At 46.3% G+C, this 18738-nt stretch overlaps 1 protein-coding gene and 1 long non-coding RNA gene across 2 annotated transcripts in view; both read right to left on the bottom strand.

The window, feature by feature from the left end:
- LOC115080312 overlaps nt 1-18738 on the bottom strand; it is a 139332-nt gene that overhangs the window by 65202 nt on the left and 55392 nt on the right. Inside the window, exons 9-10 of the mRNA XM_029584463.1 lie at nt 16283-16507; nt 363-560 (exon numbers count right to left, since the gene is read on the bottom strand). Coding sequence (XP_029440323.1) covers nt 363-560; nt 16283-16507 — 423 coding nt within the window. The remainder of the gene's footprint in view (nt 1-362; nt 561-16282; nt 16508-18738) is intronic.
- LOC115080597 lies at nt 7873-11185 on the bottom strand. The gene is made up of 3 exons (XR_003853604.1): nt 10538-11185; nt 8601-8675; nt 7873-8367 (listed from the first exon to the last, which is right to left on the bottom strand). It is a non-coding gene; the product is annotated as an uncharacterized LOC115080597 (long non-coding RNA).

The raw sequence follows: 18738 nt of genomic DNA, 5'->3' as shown, positions 1-18738 counted from the left end.
CAGGCAAGGCAGGATTTGAAAATGTCAGCTGCATGCAAAATGTTACTCTTCTAGATTAGAAAGGGGTCCGTCCGTCCCCAAGGGTCCTCAAAGGGCTGCATGGAACATGTGAAATCATTGAAAAGGCTGACTTTTCATGAGCGGGGTCTGAAATGTAACTGAAGAGGGTAATAAAGGGGCATTTTTCTCAGAACTGGGTAGCACAACCACCGATCTCTCCTATTCTTCATTACCTACACCCCAGGAGAAGTGGGGGACCTGGAATGTAACTCACTGTCTCCCACTCAGACTCCTCCATATGCTCTTGCTCTCTCTTTTCTCTCCTCTTTTTCCTTTCCCACACATTCCCTCCCCTCACTTACCTCCCCCGGCCCCATTCAGTACTCTTCCTCTGGGGCCACCCAGGGCCTGCCCACGCAAGCAGCAGAATGCCCTCCTGTCATCTTTTGATCCTTTCCTTGCATGTACCACATGCCACACCTGCTCTGCTCCAAGCCATCCTTCACCAGGAAAGCAGTCAGACTCCTTCATGTTGCCCTTCTTTTCGCCATCTTCTCCAGCTAGAGGTGGGAGGAGAAAACTGCTTGTAGTTGCACAATACCAGTCTGTCCCAGCTGCCACCATTAAAGCCATCAAGGCGACAGCTACAACTGTGCAAAACGTCCACGGATCCAAAGACTGCTGCTGCTACCCAGTGCAAACAAATGCAGGCGTTTTTCAGTTTAAGGCCAAACATTTCCAGGGTTTTCCAAAAAAGAATACAGAAAAGGGCTTTTCCTTAGAATATCCCAGAAGAGATGCACAGGTGCCTATTCTAAGCCGAAGCAAAACGTCCAGAGCTGTCACTGAAGTGCTCCTAATGCTGTTCCAATATCCCACCACTGACCAATGTTTCATCCCTGCCTGCATAAGAAGAAAAGGCCATCCACTAACACCGAACATTATAAAAAAGATCGATTACAGGACTGGTTAAATCCCGACTTTCCCCTGCATTCATAGTTAACCTGCACAGGATTGTCAAGTCTCCAGATTGGTAGGGAGCAGTTCACCCCAGGCCGCCAGCTCGATAGACCGGATGGGGCAGATTGATAGACACACACACGCGCTCCTCCAGTGGCTTACATGCGCAATCAGTAAGGGCCTCCACAACCCTAACCGACCGCCCGCCCCTCAGATACTATTGTGGGCGGAGTTACCCTCCCTTCCTGGGGGGACCAGCTGCTTTCCTATTGGCTGCCGGGGGTCCTCGCCCCCGCCTGACGCCTAACCTCTCTCACACACGATTGGTAGCAGGGTGTGAGTATCTCATCAGCGGGAAAAGAAAAAAAAAAGTCAAATGTTAAAGTTGCGAAGAAAGCGTTCCTGCCGCGTTCGCAATTCTAACCTCTCTCGACTTACAAACATTCCCCAGAATCAGCAAATCGGCACCACCGAGCTGGACTGCCCGCCTGCACTGGACGTCCGAGTAAAGAAAAATACAAAACAATCCCTAGTCGCACTTGAGATCCCAACCACCGATCGGGGCTGCCCCTCTCGTGGGTAGATCACCGCAATCGATCTGGCAACTCGCCTTAGCTCTTGGCCCCATATCCTTAAGAACACAAGAAGTTGCCATCCAGAGTCAGATGCAGGATCCATTATACCCAGCATCCGTTTCCAACAGTGGCTAATCCAAAGGTCAAGTACCTTTCACGTACCCAAACAGTAAATACAGCCCATGCTACTAATGCCAGTAATAGCAATGGCTATTCCTTACGTTAACTTGATTAGTGGCAGTTTATGGACTTTTTAAATTAACTTCCCTAACCGCTTTAAAAATAAACAGGGTGCAGTAGGGTCCCCCTTGCAGTCTGCAAGAAAGGCCTGATGGTGGCCCACCACAGCTGATCGCCTACGGATGATTTAAAGAAGACCGTTTGATCAGCAGCACTATTTCAAACAGCATGCCGAAATTAAGATATTTGTAAACATTGCGATAGAAAAGTAAAGCACAGCTAGGTGGAGAGCTTGAGCGTTCTGTGAGACAAGACATATAAACCTCCTCCTCCATCCTACTTCCACACTGGTTTCAAGAGCCACCTCTCCCCTGCAGAAAATAGTGCTCAAGTAAGGACACACACCTTGGATTTCAAAAGCAGATTCTACATACATTTTTTAACTATTCTAGACCCAGATCAACTATGTCCTGAAGCTCCACTCAAAGGAGCAAATATTTATTTGTTAATATAGCACACAGCCATCGGAATGTTTCAGACTTGCTCTTTGTGCGGCTGAGTGAACAGGGGGACAAATCAGTCACATCAATGCATGATAACAGCGCTGATGTAAACAACACAACCCAAGCTATATCAGCTACAATAACCAGGTCCATTTAGGGATCTGGTGACACTGCAGCAAATAGGGACGCGCAAAACAGAGATACACCATCACGCACAGTAATAGATTTCAATTTATTTATTCAGGTCTTTTACACATATTATAGAAAAAGAGATACAAGATTAAAATGTCAAAATACAAACCAAGTGCAAATTCCTTACGCTTTAAAACAGCACAGGCATTAAAGGCTAAATATGCTAGATGGCCAGATTAGGTTTAGATCCAAAGTTTGAGCTACCTTTGCTTGAATAAAGCCTTCTCGCTGCTGCTGCTGAAGAGAGCCATTTTGTGCTACAAACTACAGCAGGCAGTGATGTCACTTCCTACTTCCCTTTCCTCTAGCATAAAATGGCTGCTCCCAGGAGCAGCGCCTACAAATCTCCATTTTATATCTTGAATAAAGCCTCCTACCCCCTGCTGGAGGCAGCCATTTTGTGTTGCAATCTACAGGAGTCAGGGCTGGCGCTTCCCTTTAATCTAGCATAAAATGGCTGCTCCCAGCAGCCGAGCCTAAAATTATCCATTTTATTCTTTGAATAAAGTTTCCTGCTGCTGAAGGCAGCCATGTTGTGGTACAATCTACACCAGTCCGTGCTGTCCCTTCCCTTTACTCTAGCAAAAAAGACGTGGTGCGCATAACCTTCTACCATTTCGATCCTTGAATAAAGCCTCCTTCCTGCTGCTGAAGGCAGCCATTTTGTCCTACTATCTACGGCTGTCAGTGCTGTCGCTTCCCTTTCCTGTAGCATAAAATGGCTGCTCCCAGAGCCTACAATTCTCTACCATTTTATTAATTGAATAAAGCCTCCTTCCTGCTGCTGAAGGCGCAGCCATGTTGGGGTACAATCTACGGCTGTCAGATGTCACTTCCTTTTCCTCTAGCATAAAATGGCTGCTCCCAGCAGCCGAGCCTACCTTTCTCCATTTTATTCCTCGACTAACGTCTCCTTTCAGCTGCTGGAGGCAGCCATGTTGTGGTACAATCTACGGCTGTCAGATGTCACTTCCCTTTCCTCTAGCATAAAATGGCTGCTCCCAGCAGCCGAGCCTACCTTTCTCCATTTTATTCCTTGACTAACGTCTCCTTCAGAGCTGCTGGAGGCAGCCATTTTGTGGTACAATCTACGGCTGTCAGTGTTGTTGCTTCCCTTTCTTCTAGCATAAAATGGCTGCTCCCAGCAGCTGAGCCTACAATTCTCCATTTTATTCCTTAGATAAAGCGTCTTTACTGCTGCTGAAGGCAGCCATTTTGTGCTAGTCTAGGGCTATCAGTGAAGTCACTCCCTTTTCCTCTAGCATAAAATGGCTGCTCCCAGCAGCCGAGCCTACCTTTCTCCATTTTATTTCTTGAATAAAATCTCCTTCCTGCTGCTGGAGGCAGCCATTTTGTAGTACAATCTACGGCGGTCAGTGCTGTAGCCTCCCTTTCCTCTAGCATAAAATGGCTGCTCCCAGCAGCCGAGCCTACCTTTCTCCATTATATTCCTTGACTAAGGTCTCCTTCCAGCTGCTGGAGGCAGCCATTTTGTGGTACAATCTACGGCTGTCAGTACTGTCGCTTCCCTTTCCTCTAGCATAAAATGGCTGCTCCTAGCAGCCGAGCCTACAATTCTCCCTTTTATTCCTTGACTAACGTCTCCTTCCTGCTGCTGGAGGCAGCCATTTTGTAGTACAATCTACGGCGGTCAGTGCTGTAGCCTCCCTTTCCTCTAGCATAAAATGGCTGCTCCCAGCAGCCGAGCCTACAATTCTTTTTATTCCTTGGATAAAGCGTCCTTGTTGCTGCTGAAGGCAGCCATTTTGTGCTAGTCTAGGGCTGTCAGTGATGTCACTTCCTTTTCCTCTAGCATAAAATGGCTGCTCCCAGCAGCTGACCCTACCTTTCTCCATTTTATTCCTTGACTAACGTCTCCTTCAGAGCTGCTGGAGGCAGCCATTTTGTGGTACAATCTACGGCTGGCAGTGCTGTTGCTTCCCTTTCCTCTAGCATAAAATGGCTGCTCCCAGCAGCCGAGCCTACAATTCTCCATTTTATTCCTTAGATAAAGCGTCTTTACTGCTGCTGAAGGCAGCCATTTTGTGCTAGTCTAGGGCTATCAGTGAAGTCACTTCCTTTTCCTCTAGCATAAAATGGCTGCTCCCAGCAGCCAAGCCTACCTTTCTCCATTTTATTCCTTGACTAACGACTCCTTCCTGCTGCTGGAAGCAACCATTTTGTAGTACAATCTACGGCGGTCAGTGCTGTAGCCTCTCTTTCCTCTAGCATAAAATGGCTGCTCCCAGCAGCCGAGCCTACAATTCTCCATTTTATTCCTTGACTAACGTCTCCTTCCTGATGCTGGAAGCAGCCATTTTGTAGTACAATCTACGGCGGTCAGTGCTGTAGCCTCTCTTTCCTCTAGCATAAAATGGCTGCTCCCAGCAGCTGAGCCTAACTTTCTCAATTTTATTCCTTGAATAAAGGCTCCTTCCTGCTGCTGAAGGCAGCCATTTTGTGGTACGATCTATGTTTATCAGATGTCGCTTCCCTTTCCTCTAGCATAAAATGGGCGCTCTTAGCAGCCGAGTCTAAAATTATCCATTTTATTCTTTGAATAAAGCTTTCCTGCTGCTGCCGGCAGCCATATTGTGCTAGATTAGGGCTGTCAGTGAAGTCACTTCCTTTTCCTCTAGCATAAAATGGCTGCTCCCAGCAGCCAAGCCTACTTTTCTCCATTTTAATCCTTGAATAAAGCCTCCTTCCTGCTGCTGGAGGCAGCCATTTTGTGGTACAATCTACGGCTGTCAGATGTCGCTTCCCTTTCCTCTAGCATAAAATGGCTGCCCCCAGCAGCCGAGCCTACCTTTCTCCATTATATTCCTTGACTAAGGTCTCCTTCCAGCTGCTGGAGGCAGCCATTTTGTAGTACAATCTACGGCGGTCAGTGCTGTAGCCTCCCTTTCCTCTAGCATAAAATGGCTGCTCCCAGCAGCCGAGCCTAACTTTCTCAATTTTATTCCTTGAATAAAGGCTCCTTCCTGCTGCTGAAGGCAGCCATTTTGTGCTACAATCTACAGCAGACCGTGCTGTCGCTTCCCTTTCCTTTAGCATAAAATGGCTGCTCGCAACAGCAGCCCGTACAATTTTCCATGGTTTTAGTCTCTCAAGGATATTGTAAATCAGTACCAGCATTAAACCTTTTGGCATTTTCCTCCTATCTTGTCCGTTCTAAACGGCAGGGATTTCAAGTCTTAGCATACGCTATTATTATTAAGTTGTATTACAACCATCTATGACAGGGCTTATTTCCAGTTCCCATCTCTTTTCCTCATGCATTTTATTTTTTAACACTTGTCTTGTGCCCTGAGTAATGAGCCCCGAACTATCTTAACTGTCTAGTTCCTCTTCTTGCCCTTTTTAGATAAACAAAGGAAAGGCATGTCTCTATCCTGAACTAACAGCACAGGGAAACATTGAAACCAATTTTAAAAGTCGAAACCGCATTCTCACAACTCGCAAAAGCCATTAGACAAAAAGGAATTAGAAAAAAATAGAAAAACTTTTTATACACAAAACTAAAAAAATAATAATCTGCAAACGGGATAAACACCAGACTGGGGCAAAACAAACCTGCTTTTTGCTGGTTGAAAGGATTTTACAAAGAAAAACAGCTTGAAATTCTCCATTTCTGTACCTGCTGATTCTAATGTGGTTTCTTCCTCTTATTTCATTAAAACAGTAACTTCTCCACCTCCCCCACTACCTTACAAATGGAAAAACAAAGGGGTGTTGTGCTAAAGGCACCATCAGAAAAAGTGGGTTAAAGAGTCAGAGCAAAGAATTACCATCCTTCCCTCCCACCAAAGACCCTAATTCTAATCAACTCCTCCAGACTCATTGTGTGTGACCTTCAGCAGACACTTAACCTCTCCGCTCCTGATCTTGAACCATGGTGGCAAAATCACTCTGATGCCTATGTACTAAAGGTTTTCTCCACTTTTGTCTCTAAGGGAAAAATCCTTTGAGCTCTCAATTCCCCTGACCCTCTGTGACCTTTGGCAAAATCACTTAATCTCTATACCCAACCCTCTGTGTGTGGCCTTCAGCAAAGTCGCTAATCCATCCTCCCACATGGACACACTATCCCTGCATGTGACCTTCAGCAAAATTACTTAGCTGGTTACGCAGAACATGCTTTTACATACTTGTAACAACAGAACACAAAGGTCAGGTGGTGTTCCTCTAATGCTTTTATCACTGGAAAATGATTACTTTCCTCCTCCCTCTCTACTGGGCATCAACTTTAGAAAGAACACATCCTGAGCTTTTAATGTCATTGTCCCTCTGCAGTAACCTATGACATACAAAGAGACAGCTCGCCAGATTCATGAGTTGAAGAGTACACAACCACACCGGCGTTACCCAGCATTCAGTAACTATTCTCCAGGGGGCAGCACTGTATCCTAAAAACAGAGTACATCCTAGGACACAGGGAACAGAATATGGAACCATCCTAGAGCTTCAGGTCTGTCCCCACAGCACCCACACAAAAGAAAGGATAGATCTTCTCTGTGAAGGAGTCATTGAAAGTGAAGAGAGTCTCCATGCTGTCTGCATTGTAGAAGGAGACTCGTCCTTGCTCATAGTTTAGGAACACTCCCACGGTGTTGGGAGTCTCACTCAAAGCTAGAGGGGTGTCTGGGGACGTGAAGGCCCAGTATTCATCACGATACAGACCCAGGAGTCCAATAGCCCAGATCCCCACACACGGTTTGATTTTAAACACTCCTTTCCACCTCCCAGATTCCCTGGCAGCCCCCCCAGATTCCCTGGCAGCCCCCCCAGTCCAGTATACACCGCCTCCACCTCCCAGTAGCGCACCCCAAAGGAGAACCTCTGGCGTGCCAAAGCACAGGGTTTGCCATTAAAACGCTCAGGGTTATCAGAAAAGAAGAGAGCATCCACCATGTATTTTATGATTTTGTCTCGAGACAGGATCAGCTGAACATGTGCTGTCAGGGGATCCACTGTTAAAGGCACTACAAAGAAAGAGGAAAGGTTTAGGAAGAGGACTGCTCATGCTGCTAAAGAGTCAATAGGGTCTCAATCAGGATACATGATCAGATTGTTCCTCTCAAGAGCTCAACGTGTTGGAGGAAGCATTCTTCCGACTACTGTACCAACTGCTCCTTCCCCACCATTACAGAAAATCTTTCCTTAAATAAAATGCTGTCAGTGTGCCTTGGAAGAGAAACCTTTAAGATGATAGAGGCCCACCGAGACATAGTCTATACCAGTAATGCCCCTGCAAACACAAGCTGCTTGTTGATAACCAGAAAAAACAGCAAGCCTGCTCCCACTGGGAATTTCAAGACCCACCCAGGCAGCTATCTTGGAATGGGCCTGGAGGCCTAACAGAAGACAATTTCAGTGTGAGGGATTTCTCTCAAGAATGGAGGATAGGGCCTATTCAGCGAGCACAGAGTACTTCGTCTCGAGGACTGTAATTACTCGCCTTTTTCTGCCCATCTCCTTTAACCTTAGTAGCCTTTTATCCAGTCCTTGGAAGTGACCATCCAACCGCACTTGGCCTTGTATTCATTCTGACGAGATGTAGCTCTGGATGCTGGAATGTCACATAATTGCTCCTGTGGAAGAGGGAGGATGACAATTAATCTATCAATAAAACACAGACGCCCTGGATCTACATTTTGGAATTTTTCAGTTAAAAAAGGGAATTTCAGCTCAGCTGAGAGGAATTTTAATTTCAACGGGTCAGACTGCATCAGAACCAGATCTTCGAAAATCTCTGCTTGTGCAGAGTCATCACTACTACAACCATGATCTTGGATACGTAGATATGCTTCCTCCAGGTCGCGAGATGTGAGAAATTCCCCCCTTTGCATCGCCACAATGACAGAGCTTAAGATTTCCATTCTGAAGTGAGTCACACGCAAATGTCAGTTCACTCCTTTCAGATCCAGGATGGGTCGAAATGAGCGCTCTTTCTCCTTGGGTATGACAAAACAGAAAGAATATCATTACATATGTTCCTGCGGTTTAGGGACGGGAATTACAACCCTGAGCTCTATCAGCCTTTGTAACATGCTCTCCAGTCACTCTCTTCACTACCAATTTGCATGGAGTGACCATTCAAGATCCAGCAGTCAACCATGATTTGGGTCCACTTTTGATAAATGTGAGATAGCCGCCTATCTCCGGAATCCGTAGGTGGATCCCACACCTTCATTGCGAGGTCCAAGATGCTCCAAAGGACTGTGATCTTCCGCAGGGATGCGTCCTCTTACTTGTCAATCCCCTGAAAAGGCAATAAACAATGGGAATCCCTGGAGCAACCTCTCGTCCCAAAATAGCACAAAGCTGCTTTAGTCTTGGAATCACCTCATCAATTCACCATCTTCTCCAACTCATTTCCCAACCGGAGAGAACCCTTATAGGGTAAATCGCATTGTCCGACAGCACGCCAACCGCTCGATTCCGCAGCCCGCGGAGGAGCCGGTCAAGGGAGAACAAAGTTCTGGCGTCCCATCTTTGCATGGGGAGGGGCAGCCTACTTGCAGGATCAAGAATCCTTTTATCAACCAGGTCGTTCTCAGAGATCTTCTCTTTGGGGGTGGGGGGCGGCATTTCTGGTTGCAACCTCTTTAAAAGTTGCATGTTTAGGTAACTCACAGGCTGCAGCCTTTAGCTGTATTGGACCAGTCCTGTGGCATCATTTGCCAGCAGAGTTAAGGTCAGTGAATGATTAGCCAATAGGAAGAAGAAAAAAGTTTCCATTTCTCTTTCCCTCGACCCCACTCAATTATACGGCCATTCTCCTTTCCACCACTCCCACAATTCACCCACATCAAGTTCTCATCATCTCCTCCCATTAAGCCTACTTTGGCCTCTTTTACACTCAAATTCTCCATTTAGCCCCTCAGGCCCCCAGTCAGTTTCCTTCTAATCACAGGAATGGAGAGGCAGCACCCGGCCTCCCTTCCCTCCCGCAGCCTCAGAAGGCCCCCTCGATGTATCAATCAGCAGCCCCCAGCCTCCGTTCCATGTAAACGTGTTGGCATTTGTCTTGAGTGCGCATTTGGCTGTCTTCCTATTTACGTCTGGGTGTTTGGAATCACCTGAGGAATCATCCTCCCAGAGTTCCTACCTTAAGAATCAGTCCTCCCCACCCAGAGAGCTCCTTCTGAAGAACTGCACCCCGTTCTTGCCCCCTTCCCTGCCTTGTAACTCTGGAAGGAGTGGGCTTCAGGTTATTCTATATGGGGTAGGAGCTGGGGGCACCACCACCTCATGCCCCCACTCTCCCCACTTCTTCAGCTGGAGTAAACAGGGGCAAATTTGCAAAACTGTGCTTTGTTTTTGGATCCAGCTCTGAAAAGGACAGTGCACAGACTTTCCCCCTTTGAAAATTGCCCAGGGGGGGGGGGGGAAGTACCCACAGGGATTGCACCAGCTTTTACTGCACACGCTTGATGCGAGGGGAAAAAAACCACGCAAAAGCCAGATATGTTTTTTACCTCCCTGCTCTAATTCAGCCTCTGCTCAATGCAGCGAGATCTACCCATACTGTGGCACAGTCGCATACTTTTAAACCACACACATGGGCTGACCGATTTTCAAAAATCCCTCTTCCATGGCTAAATGGATTTTGAAAACTGCCATTTTTGTAAGATGGTACGTGACAGGCAGAACTCAAGCTTTTGTCAGGCAGGGCAGGATTTGAAAATGTCAGCTGCATGCAAAATGTTACTCTTCTAGATTAGAAAGGGGTCCGTCCGTCCCCAAGGGTCCTCAAAGGGCTGCATGGAACATGTCAAATCATTGAAAAGGCTGAATTTTCATGAGCGGGGTCTGAAATACAACTGAAGAGGGTAATAAAGGGGCATTTTTCTCAGAACTGGGTAGCACAACCACCGATCTCTCCTCTTCTTCATTACCTACACCCCAGGAGAAGTGGGGGACCTGGAATGTAACGCACTGTCTCCCACTCAGACTCCTCCATATGCTCTTGCTCTCTCTTTTCTCTCTTCTCTTTCCTTTCCCACACATTCCCTCCCCTCTCCCCATTCAGTACTCTTCCTCTGCGGCCTGCCCACACAAGCAGCAGAATGCCCTCCTGTCATCTATTGATCCTTTCCTTGCATGCACCACATGCCACACCTGCTCCGCTCCCAGCCATCCTTCACCAGGAAAGCAGTCAGACTCCTTCATGTTGCCCTTCTTCTCGCCATCTTCTCCAGCCTGCTTTCCGTTTGGAGGTGGGAGGAGCAAACTGCTTGTAGTTGCACAATACCAGTCTGTCCCAGCTGCCACCATTAAAGCCATCAAGGCGACAGCTACAACTGTGCAAAACGTCCACGGATCCAAAGACTGCTGCTGCTACCCAGTGCAAACAAATGCAGGCGTTTTTCAGTTTAAGGCCAAAAATTTCCAGGGTTTTCCAAAAAAGAATACAGAAAAGGGCTTTTCCTTAGAATATCCCAGAAGAGATGCACAGGTGCCTATTCTAAGCCGAAGCAAAACGTCCAGAGCTGTCACTGAAGTGTTCCTAATGCTGTTCCAATATCCCACCACTGACCAATGTTTCAGCCCTGCCTGCATAAGGAGAAAAGGCCATCCACTAACACCGAACATTATAAAAAAGATCGATTACAGGACTGGTTAAATCCCGACTTTCCCCTGCATTCATAGTTAACCTGCACAGGATTGTCAAGTCTCCAGATTGGTAGGGAGCAGTTCACCCCAGGCCGCCAGCTCGATAGACCGGATGGGGCAGATTGATAGACACACACACGCGCTCCTCCAGTGGCTTACATGCGCAATCAGTAAGGGCCTGCACAACCCTAACCGACCCGCCCGCCCCTCAGATACTATTGTGGGCGGAGTTACCCTCCCTTCCTGGGGGGACCAGCTGCTTTCCTATTGGCTGCCGGGGGTCCTCGCCCCCGCCTGACGCCTAGCCTCTCTCACAGACGATTGGTAGGAGGGTGTGAGTATCTCATCAGCGGGAAAAGAAACAAAAAAGTCAAATGTTAAAGCTGCGAACAAAGCGTTCCTGCCGCGTTCGCAATTCTAACCTCTCTCGACTTCCAAACATTCCCCAGAATCAGCAAATCGGCATCACCGAGCTGGACTGCCCGCCTGCACTGGACGTCCGTGTAAGGAAAAATACAAAACAATCCCTAGTCACTCGTGAGATCCCAACCACCGATCGGGCTGCCCCTCTCGTGGGTAGATCACCGCAATCGATCTGGCAACTCGCCTTAGCTCTCGGCCCCCATATCCTTAAGAACACAAGAAGTTGCCATCGCGGGTCAGATGCAGGATCCATTATACCCAGCATCCCGTTTCCAACAGTGGCTAATCCAAAGCTCAAGTACCTTTCACGTACCCAAACAGTAAATACAGCCCATGCTACTAATGCCAGTAATAGCAGTGGCTATTCCTTACGTTAACTTGATTAGTGGCAGTTTATGGACTTTTTAAATTAACTTCCCTAACCGCTTTAAAAATAAACAGTGTGCAGTAGGGTCCCCCTTGCAGTCTGCAAGAAAGGCCTGATGGTGGCCCACCCCCGCTGATCGCCTACGGATGATTTAAAGAAGACCTTTTGATCAGCAGCACTATTTCAAACAGCATGCCGAAATTAAGATATTTGTAAACATTGCGATAGAAAAGTAAAGCACAGCTAGGTGGAGAGCTTGAGCGTTCTGTGAGACAAGACATATAAACCTCCTCCTCCATCCTACTTCCACACTGGTTTCAAGAGCCACCTCTCCCCTGCAGAAAATAGTGCTCAAGTAAGAACACACACCTTGGATTTCAAAAGCAGATTCTACATCCATTTTTTAACTATTCTAGACCCAGATCAACTATGTCCTGAAGCTCCACTCAAAGGAGCAAACATTTATTTGTCAATATAGCACACAGCCATCGGAATGTTTCAGACTTGCTCTTTGTGCGGCTGAGTGAACAGGGGGACAAATCAATCACATCAATGCATGATAACAGCGCTGATGTAAACAACACAACCCAAGCTATATCAGCTACAATAACCAGGTCCATTTAGGGATCTGGTGACACTGCAGCAAATCGGAGATGGGACGCGCAAAACAGAGATACACCATCACGCACAGTAATAGATTTCAATTTATTTTCCAATACATTCATTCAGGTCTTTTACACATATTATAGAAAAAGAGATACAAGATTAAAATGTCAAAATACAAAACAAGTGCAAATTCCTTACGCTTTAAAACAGCACAGGCATTAAAGGAGAAAGATGCTAGATGGCCAGATTAGGTTTAGATCCATAGTTTGAGCTACCTTTGCTTGAATAAAGCCCTTCTCGCTGCTGCTGAAGAGAGCCATTTTGTGCTACAAACTACAGCAGGCAGTGATGTCACTTCCTACTTCCCTTTCCTCTAGCATAAAATGGCTGCTCCCAGGAGCAGCGCCTACAAATCTCCATTTTATTCCTTGAATAAAGCCTCCTACCTGCTGCTGGAGGCAGCCATTTTGTGCTACATTCTACAGGAGTCAGGGCTGGCGCGTCCCTGTCCTCTAAAATAAAATGGCCGCTCCCAGCAGCCGAGCCTAAAATTATCCACTATTTTATTCTTTGAATAAAGCTTTCCTGCTGCTGAAGGCAGCCACTTTGTGCTACAATCTACGGCAGTCAGATTTCGCTTCCCTTTCCTGTAGCATTAAATGGCTGCTCCCAGAGCCTACAATTCTCCACCATTTTATTAATTGAATAAAGCCTCCTTCCTGCTGCTGAAGGCAGCCATGTTGTGGTACAATCTACGGCTGTCAGATTTCGCTTCCCTTTCCTCTAGCATAAAATAGCTGCTCCCAGCAGCCGAGCCTAAAATTATCCATTTTATTCTTTCAATAAAGCCATCCTGCTACAAGAAGCCATTTTGTGCTACACGCTAGGGCTGTCAGTGATGTCACTTCCTTTTCCTCTAGCATAAAATGGCTGCTTCCAGCAGCTAAGCCTACAATTCTCCATTTTATTCCTTGGATAAAGTGTCCTTGCTGCTGCTGAAGGCAGCCATTTTGTGCTAGTCTAGGGCTGTCAGTGATGTCACTTCCTTTTCCTCTGGCATAAAATGGCTGCTCCCAGCAGCGGAGCCTACCTTTCTCCATTCTATTCCTTCACTAACGTCTCCTTTCAGCTGCTGGAGGCAGCCATTTTGTGCTACAATCTACGGCTGTCAGTTCTGTCGCTTCTCTTTCTTCTAGCATAAAATGGCTGCTCCCAGCAGCCGAGCCTAAAATTATCCACCATTTTATTATTTGAATAAAGCTTTCCTGCTGCTGAAGGCAGCCATTTTGTGCTACACGCCAGGGCTGTCAGTGATGTTACTTCCCTTTCCTCTTTTGTAAAATTTGTAAAAATCCTCTTTTGTAAAATTTGTAAAAATCTTTCCTCTTTTTCTTCTTTCCTTTTGTACTACAATCTACGGCTGTCGGAGCTGTCGCTTCTCTTTTCTCTAGCATAAAATGGCTGCTCCCAACAGCAGAGCCTACAATTCTCCATTTTTTTCCTTGCTCCTGCTGAAGGTAGCCATTTTGTGCTAGTCTAGGGCTGTCAGTGATGTCATTTCCTTTTCCTAAGGTATAAAATGGCTGCTCCCAGCAGCCAAGCCTCCCTTTCTCCATTTTATTCTTTGAATAAAATCTCCTTCCTGCTGCTGGAGGCAGCCATTTTGTAGTACAATCTACGGCTGTCAGTGCTGTAGCCTCACTTTCCTCTAGCATAAAATGGCTGCTCCCAGCAGCCAAGCCTACAATTCTCCATTTTATTCCTTGACTAACGTCTCCTTTCAGCTGCTGGAGGCAGCCATTTTGTGGTACAATCTACAGCTGTCAGTGCTGTCGCTTCCCTTTCATCTAGCATAAAATGGCTGCTCCCAGCAGCCAAGCCTACAATTCTCCATTTTATTCCTTGACGAACGTCTCCTTTCAGCTGCTGGAGGCAGCCATTTTGTGGTACAATCTACGGCTATCAGTGCTGTCACTTCCCTTTCCTCTAGCATAAAACGGCTGCTCCCAGAGCCTACAATTCTCCACCATTTTATTAATTGAATAAAGCCTCCTTCCTGCTGCTGAAGGCAGCCATGTTGTGGCACAATCTACGGCTGTCAGATGTCACTTCCCTTTCCTCTAATATAAAATGGCCGCTCCCAGCAGCGGTGCCTAAAATAATCCATTTTATTCTTTGAATAAAGCCTTCCTGCTGCTGCAGGCAGCCATTTTGTGCTACACACAGGGCTGTCAGTAATGTCACTTCCCTTTCCTCGAGCATGAAATGGCTGCTCCCGGCAGCCGAGCCTACCTTTCTCCATTTTATCCCTTGAATAAAGCCTGCTGCTGAAGGCAGCCATTTTGTGGTACAATCTACGGCTGTCAGATGTCGCTTCCTTTTCCTCTAGCATAAAATGGCTGCTCCCAGCAGCCGAGCCTACAATTCTCCATTTTATTAATTGAATAAAGCCTCCTTCCTGCTGCTGGAGGCAGCCATTTTGTGCTACAGTCTACGGCTGTCAGAGCTGTAGCCTCCCTTTCCTCCAACATAAAATGGCTGCTCCCAGCAGCCGAGCCTACAATTCTCCACTATATTCTTCCTTGCATAGAGCGCCCTTGCTGCGCCTGAAGGCAGCCATTTTGTGCTACAATCTACAGCAGTCCGTGCTGTCGCTTCCCTTTCCTTTAGCATAAAATGGCTGCTCGCAACAGCAGCCCATACAATTTTCCATGATTTTAGTCTCTCAAGGATATTGTAAATCAGTACCAGCATTAAACCTTTTGGCATTTTCCTCCTATCTTGTCCGTTCTAAACGGCAGGGATTTCAAGTCTCAGTATACGCTATTCTTATTAAGTTGTATTACAACCATCTATGACAGGTCTTATTTCCAGTTCTCATCTCTTTTCCTCATGCATTTTATTTTTAAATACTTGTCTTGTGCCCTGAGTAATGAGCCCCGAACTATCTTAACTGTCTAGTTTCTCTTCTTGCCCTTTTTAGATAAACAAAGGGAAGGTATGTCTCTAGCCTGCCTTAACAGCACAGGGAAACATTGAAACCAATTTTAAAAGTTGAAACAGCATTCTCACACCTCGCAAAAGCCATTAGACAAAAAGGAATTAGAAAAAAATACAAAGAAAATGTTATACACAAAAGTAAAAAAAATAATGATCTGCAAACGGGATAAACACCTGACAGGGGCAAAACAAACCTGCTTTTTGCTGGTTGAAAGGATTTTACAAAGAAAAACAGCTTGAAATTCTCCATTTCTGTACCTGCTGATTCTAATTTGGTTTCTTCCTCTAATGCTTTTATCAGAGCACTAACATCACTAGAGAATGATTACTTTCCTCCTCCCTCTCTACTGGGCATCAACTTTAGAAAGAACACATCCTGAGCTTTTAATGATATTGTCCCTCTGCAGTAACCTATGACATACAAAGAGACAGCTCGCCAGATTCATGAGTTGAAGAGTACACAACCACACCGGCGTTACCCAGCATTCAGTAACTATTCTCCAGAGGGCAGCACTGTATCCTAAAAACAGAGTACATCCTAGGACACAGGGAACAGAATATGGAACCATCCTAGAGCTTCAGTTCTGTCCCCACAGCACCCACACAAAAGAAAGGATAGATCTTCTCTGTGAAGGAGTCATTGAAAGTGAAGAGAGTCTCCATGCTGTCTGCATTGTAGAAGGAGACTCGTCCTTGCTCATAGTTTAGGAACACTCCCACGGTTTTGGGAGTCTCACTCAAAGCTAGAGGGGTGTCTGGGGACGTGAACGCCCAAGTATTCATCACGATACGGACCCAGGAGCCCAATAGCCCAGATCCCCACACACAGTTTGATTTTAAACACTCCTTTCCACCTCCCAGATTCCCTGGCAGCCCCCCCAGTCCAGTATACACCGCCTCCACCTCCCAGTAGCGCACCCCAAAGGAGAACCTCTGGCGTGCCAAAGCACAGGGTTTGCCATTAAAACGCTCAGGGTTATCAGAAAAGAAGAGAGCATCCACCATGTATTTTATGATTTTCTTGTCTCGAGACAGGATCAGCTGAACATGTGCTGTCAGGGGATCCACTGTTAAAGGCACTACAGAGAAAGAGGAGAAAGAGGAAAGGTTTAGGAAGAGGACTGCTCATGCTGCTAAAGCATCAATAGGGTCTCAATCAGGATACATGATCAGATTGTTCCTCTCAAGAGCTCAACGTGTTGGAGGAAGCATTCTTCCGACTACTGTACCAACTGCTCCTTCCCCACCATTACAGAAAATCTTTCCTTAAATAAAATGCTGTCAGTGTGCCTTGGAAGAGAAACCTTTAAAATGATAGAGGCTCACCGAGACATAGTCTATACCAGTAATGCCCCTGCAAACACAAGCTGCTTGTTGATAACCAGAAAAAACAGCAAGCCTGCTCCCACTGGGAATTTCAAGACCCACCCAGGCAGCTATCTTGGAATGGGCCTGGAGGCCTAACAGAAGACAATTTCAGTGTGAGGGATTTCTCTCAAGAATGGAGGATAGGGCCTAATCAGCCAGCACAGAGGACTCCGTCTTGAGGACTGTAATTACTCGCCTTTTTCTGCCCATCTCCTTTAACTTAGTAGCATTTTATCCAGTCCTTGGAAGTGACCATCCATCCGCACTTGGCCTTGTTTTCATTCTGAGGAGACGCAGGCTCTGGATGCTGGAATGTCACATAATTGCTCCTGTGGAAGAGGGAGGATGACAATTAATCTATCAATAAAACACAGACGCCCTGGATCTACATTTTGGAATTTTTCAGTTAAAACAGGGAATTTCAGCTCAGCTGAGAGGAATTTTAATTTCAACGGGTCAGACTGCATCAGAACCAGATCTTCGTAAATCTGTGCTGCTCAACATGGAGCATCAGACTGGAGAACAAGACGGAGGAAAATCAGAATAGGTCCACACCATTGCCACTTGTGATATTAAATAGGGTCAGCAGCTCTCCAGGCCTTCAAGGGCAGCCTGAGCCTGCTTTTGTATTACGATGGCATCTATGGACTCATAAATCTCATTTCTCTGAGAATAAGCACAAATCTTCAAGGCCCAGCATGCAATGCGGCAAAACCAGGTCTGGCTCAGCGTAATTCTGATGACCAGGAGTCACCTAATCATAAACTACAGAGCCTAAAGGCAAAAATCCCATCCTTCAAGTTTCAGTGGGCTCAGGTTGTTTACAAGATGTTCATTTCTAGGTCGATGCCACTTTGTGGCTGACTAAAGTATTTCACTGTTTCTACTTCCTCTTTTGTCTGTTTTTCTACATACAAAACCTGGTGTCTGATGTATCTGACCCTGCATCTGAAGATGAGTGTTTCTACAGTGCAATAGGCTCAGGAGCTGTGAGCAGAAGGCAAGGTTTGTAGCAATATTAACTAGTTTAGGACTACACGCGTCCACCTTTGAAAACTGAAGCATGAGTGCACTTCGGCATCATGGCAAACGCTAACAGAATTCCGTCCCTCCCCCCACCAAGGTACCAAGAGTAGGAATGCAAAGCAGCAACTTGGAAAATTTCAGGGCACAATTTAAAAGGCTACTCTCTAGGCACGGGCTTAAATGAGAAGTCAGCCGAAGTGGGGGCAGCTACAGCGAGGGTGATGAGGACTGAATGCGCCATTTGCGCGTAAGCACAATTTGAGCCTTACAGAGGAACAGAGAAAGGATACAAAAGCCATCCTTGATGCATTAGAAGCCTATTTCAAGCCTGAAAATTTTATTTTTTTTTAATATGTATAAAAGATTAATGTTTGGCTGCTGGAAACAAGAGGAGGGGGAAATCCATTGATAACTTTAGCACAAATTTGAGAAAAAGCAGCGACATGGGAGCATGACTCACTGAATAATCAGGTTCCTTCATTTTTGGGTTCAGCAGATTTTCACCCATAAATTCCTGGATTTTTCCAAAGGTGAACATCAGTTTAAACTGATGTCCACTCCAATTTTCTGTCAACTGAAGCACTTTCCGTCACTGCAGATAGAACAGCGTGCTGCATTTCAGCTCCTGCTTCCGCCAGAAAGATATGGTGTTTCAAATCCTGCACCCCCAAGGAACCAAAATCAGGTACCTCTATGCCCTAGCCAAAGCACCGGTTCTTCTGTCCAGTACCACCAATGCAACGTGACATTTGAAGATGGAAGGCATCCATCACTTCCAATGCTTTCTCCAGGGTGAGCCCTGGGTGCTGCCAAACCCAAATCCGCAAGGGTTGGTCCAGCATGTCCAGGAACTGCTCTAAGAGGACATGGTTGGCTACTTTGAAACTTTTCACCTTTGGCTGTAATCACTTCCATC

Source organism: Rhinatrema bivittatum, chromosome 19 (genome assembly GCF_901001135.1).
Source record: "Rhinatrema bivittatum chromosome 19, aRhiBiv1.1, whole genome shotgun sequence".
Lineage (NCBI taxonomy): Eukaryota > Metazoa > Chordata > Amphibia > Gymnophiona > Rhinatrematidae > Rhinatrema > Rhinatrema bivittatum.
This window is presented reverse-complemented; position numbering and strand designations above follow the sequence as displayed.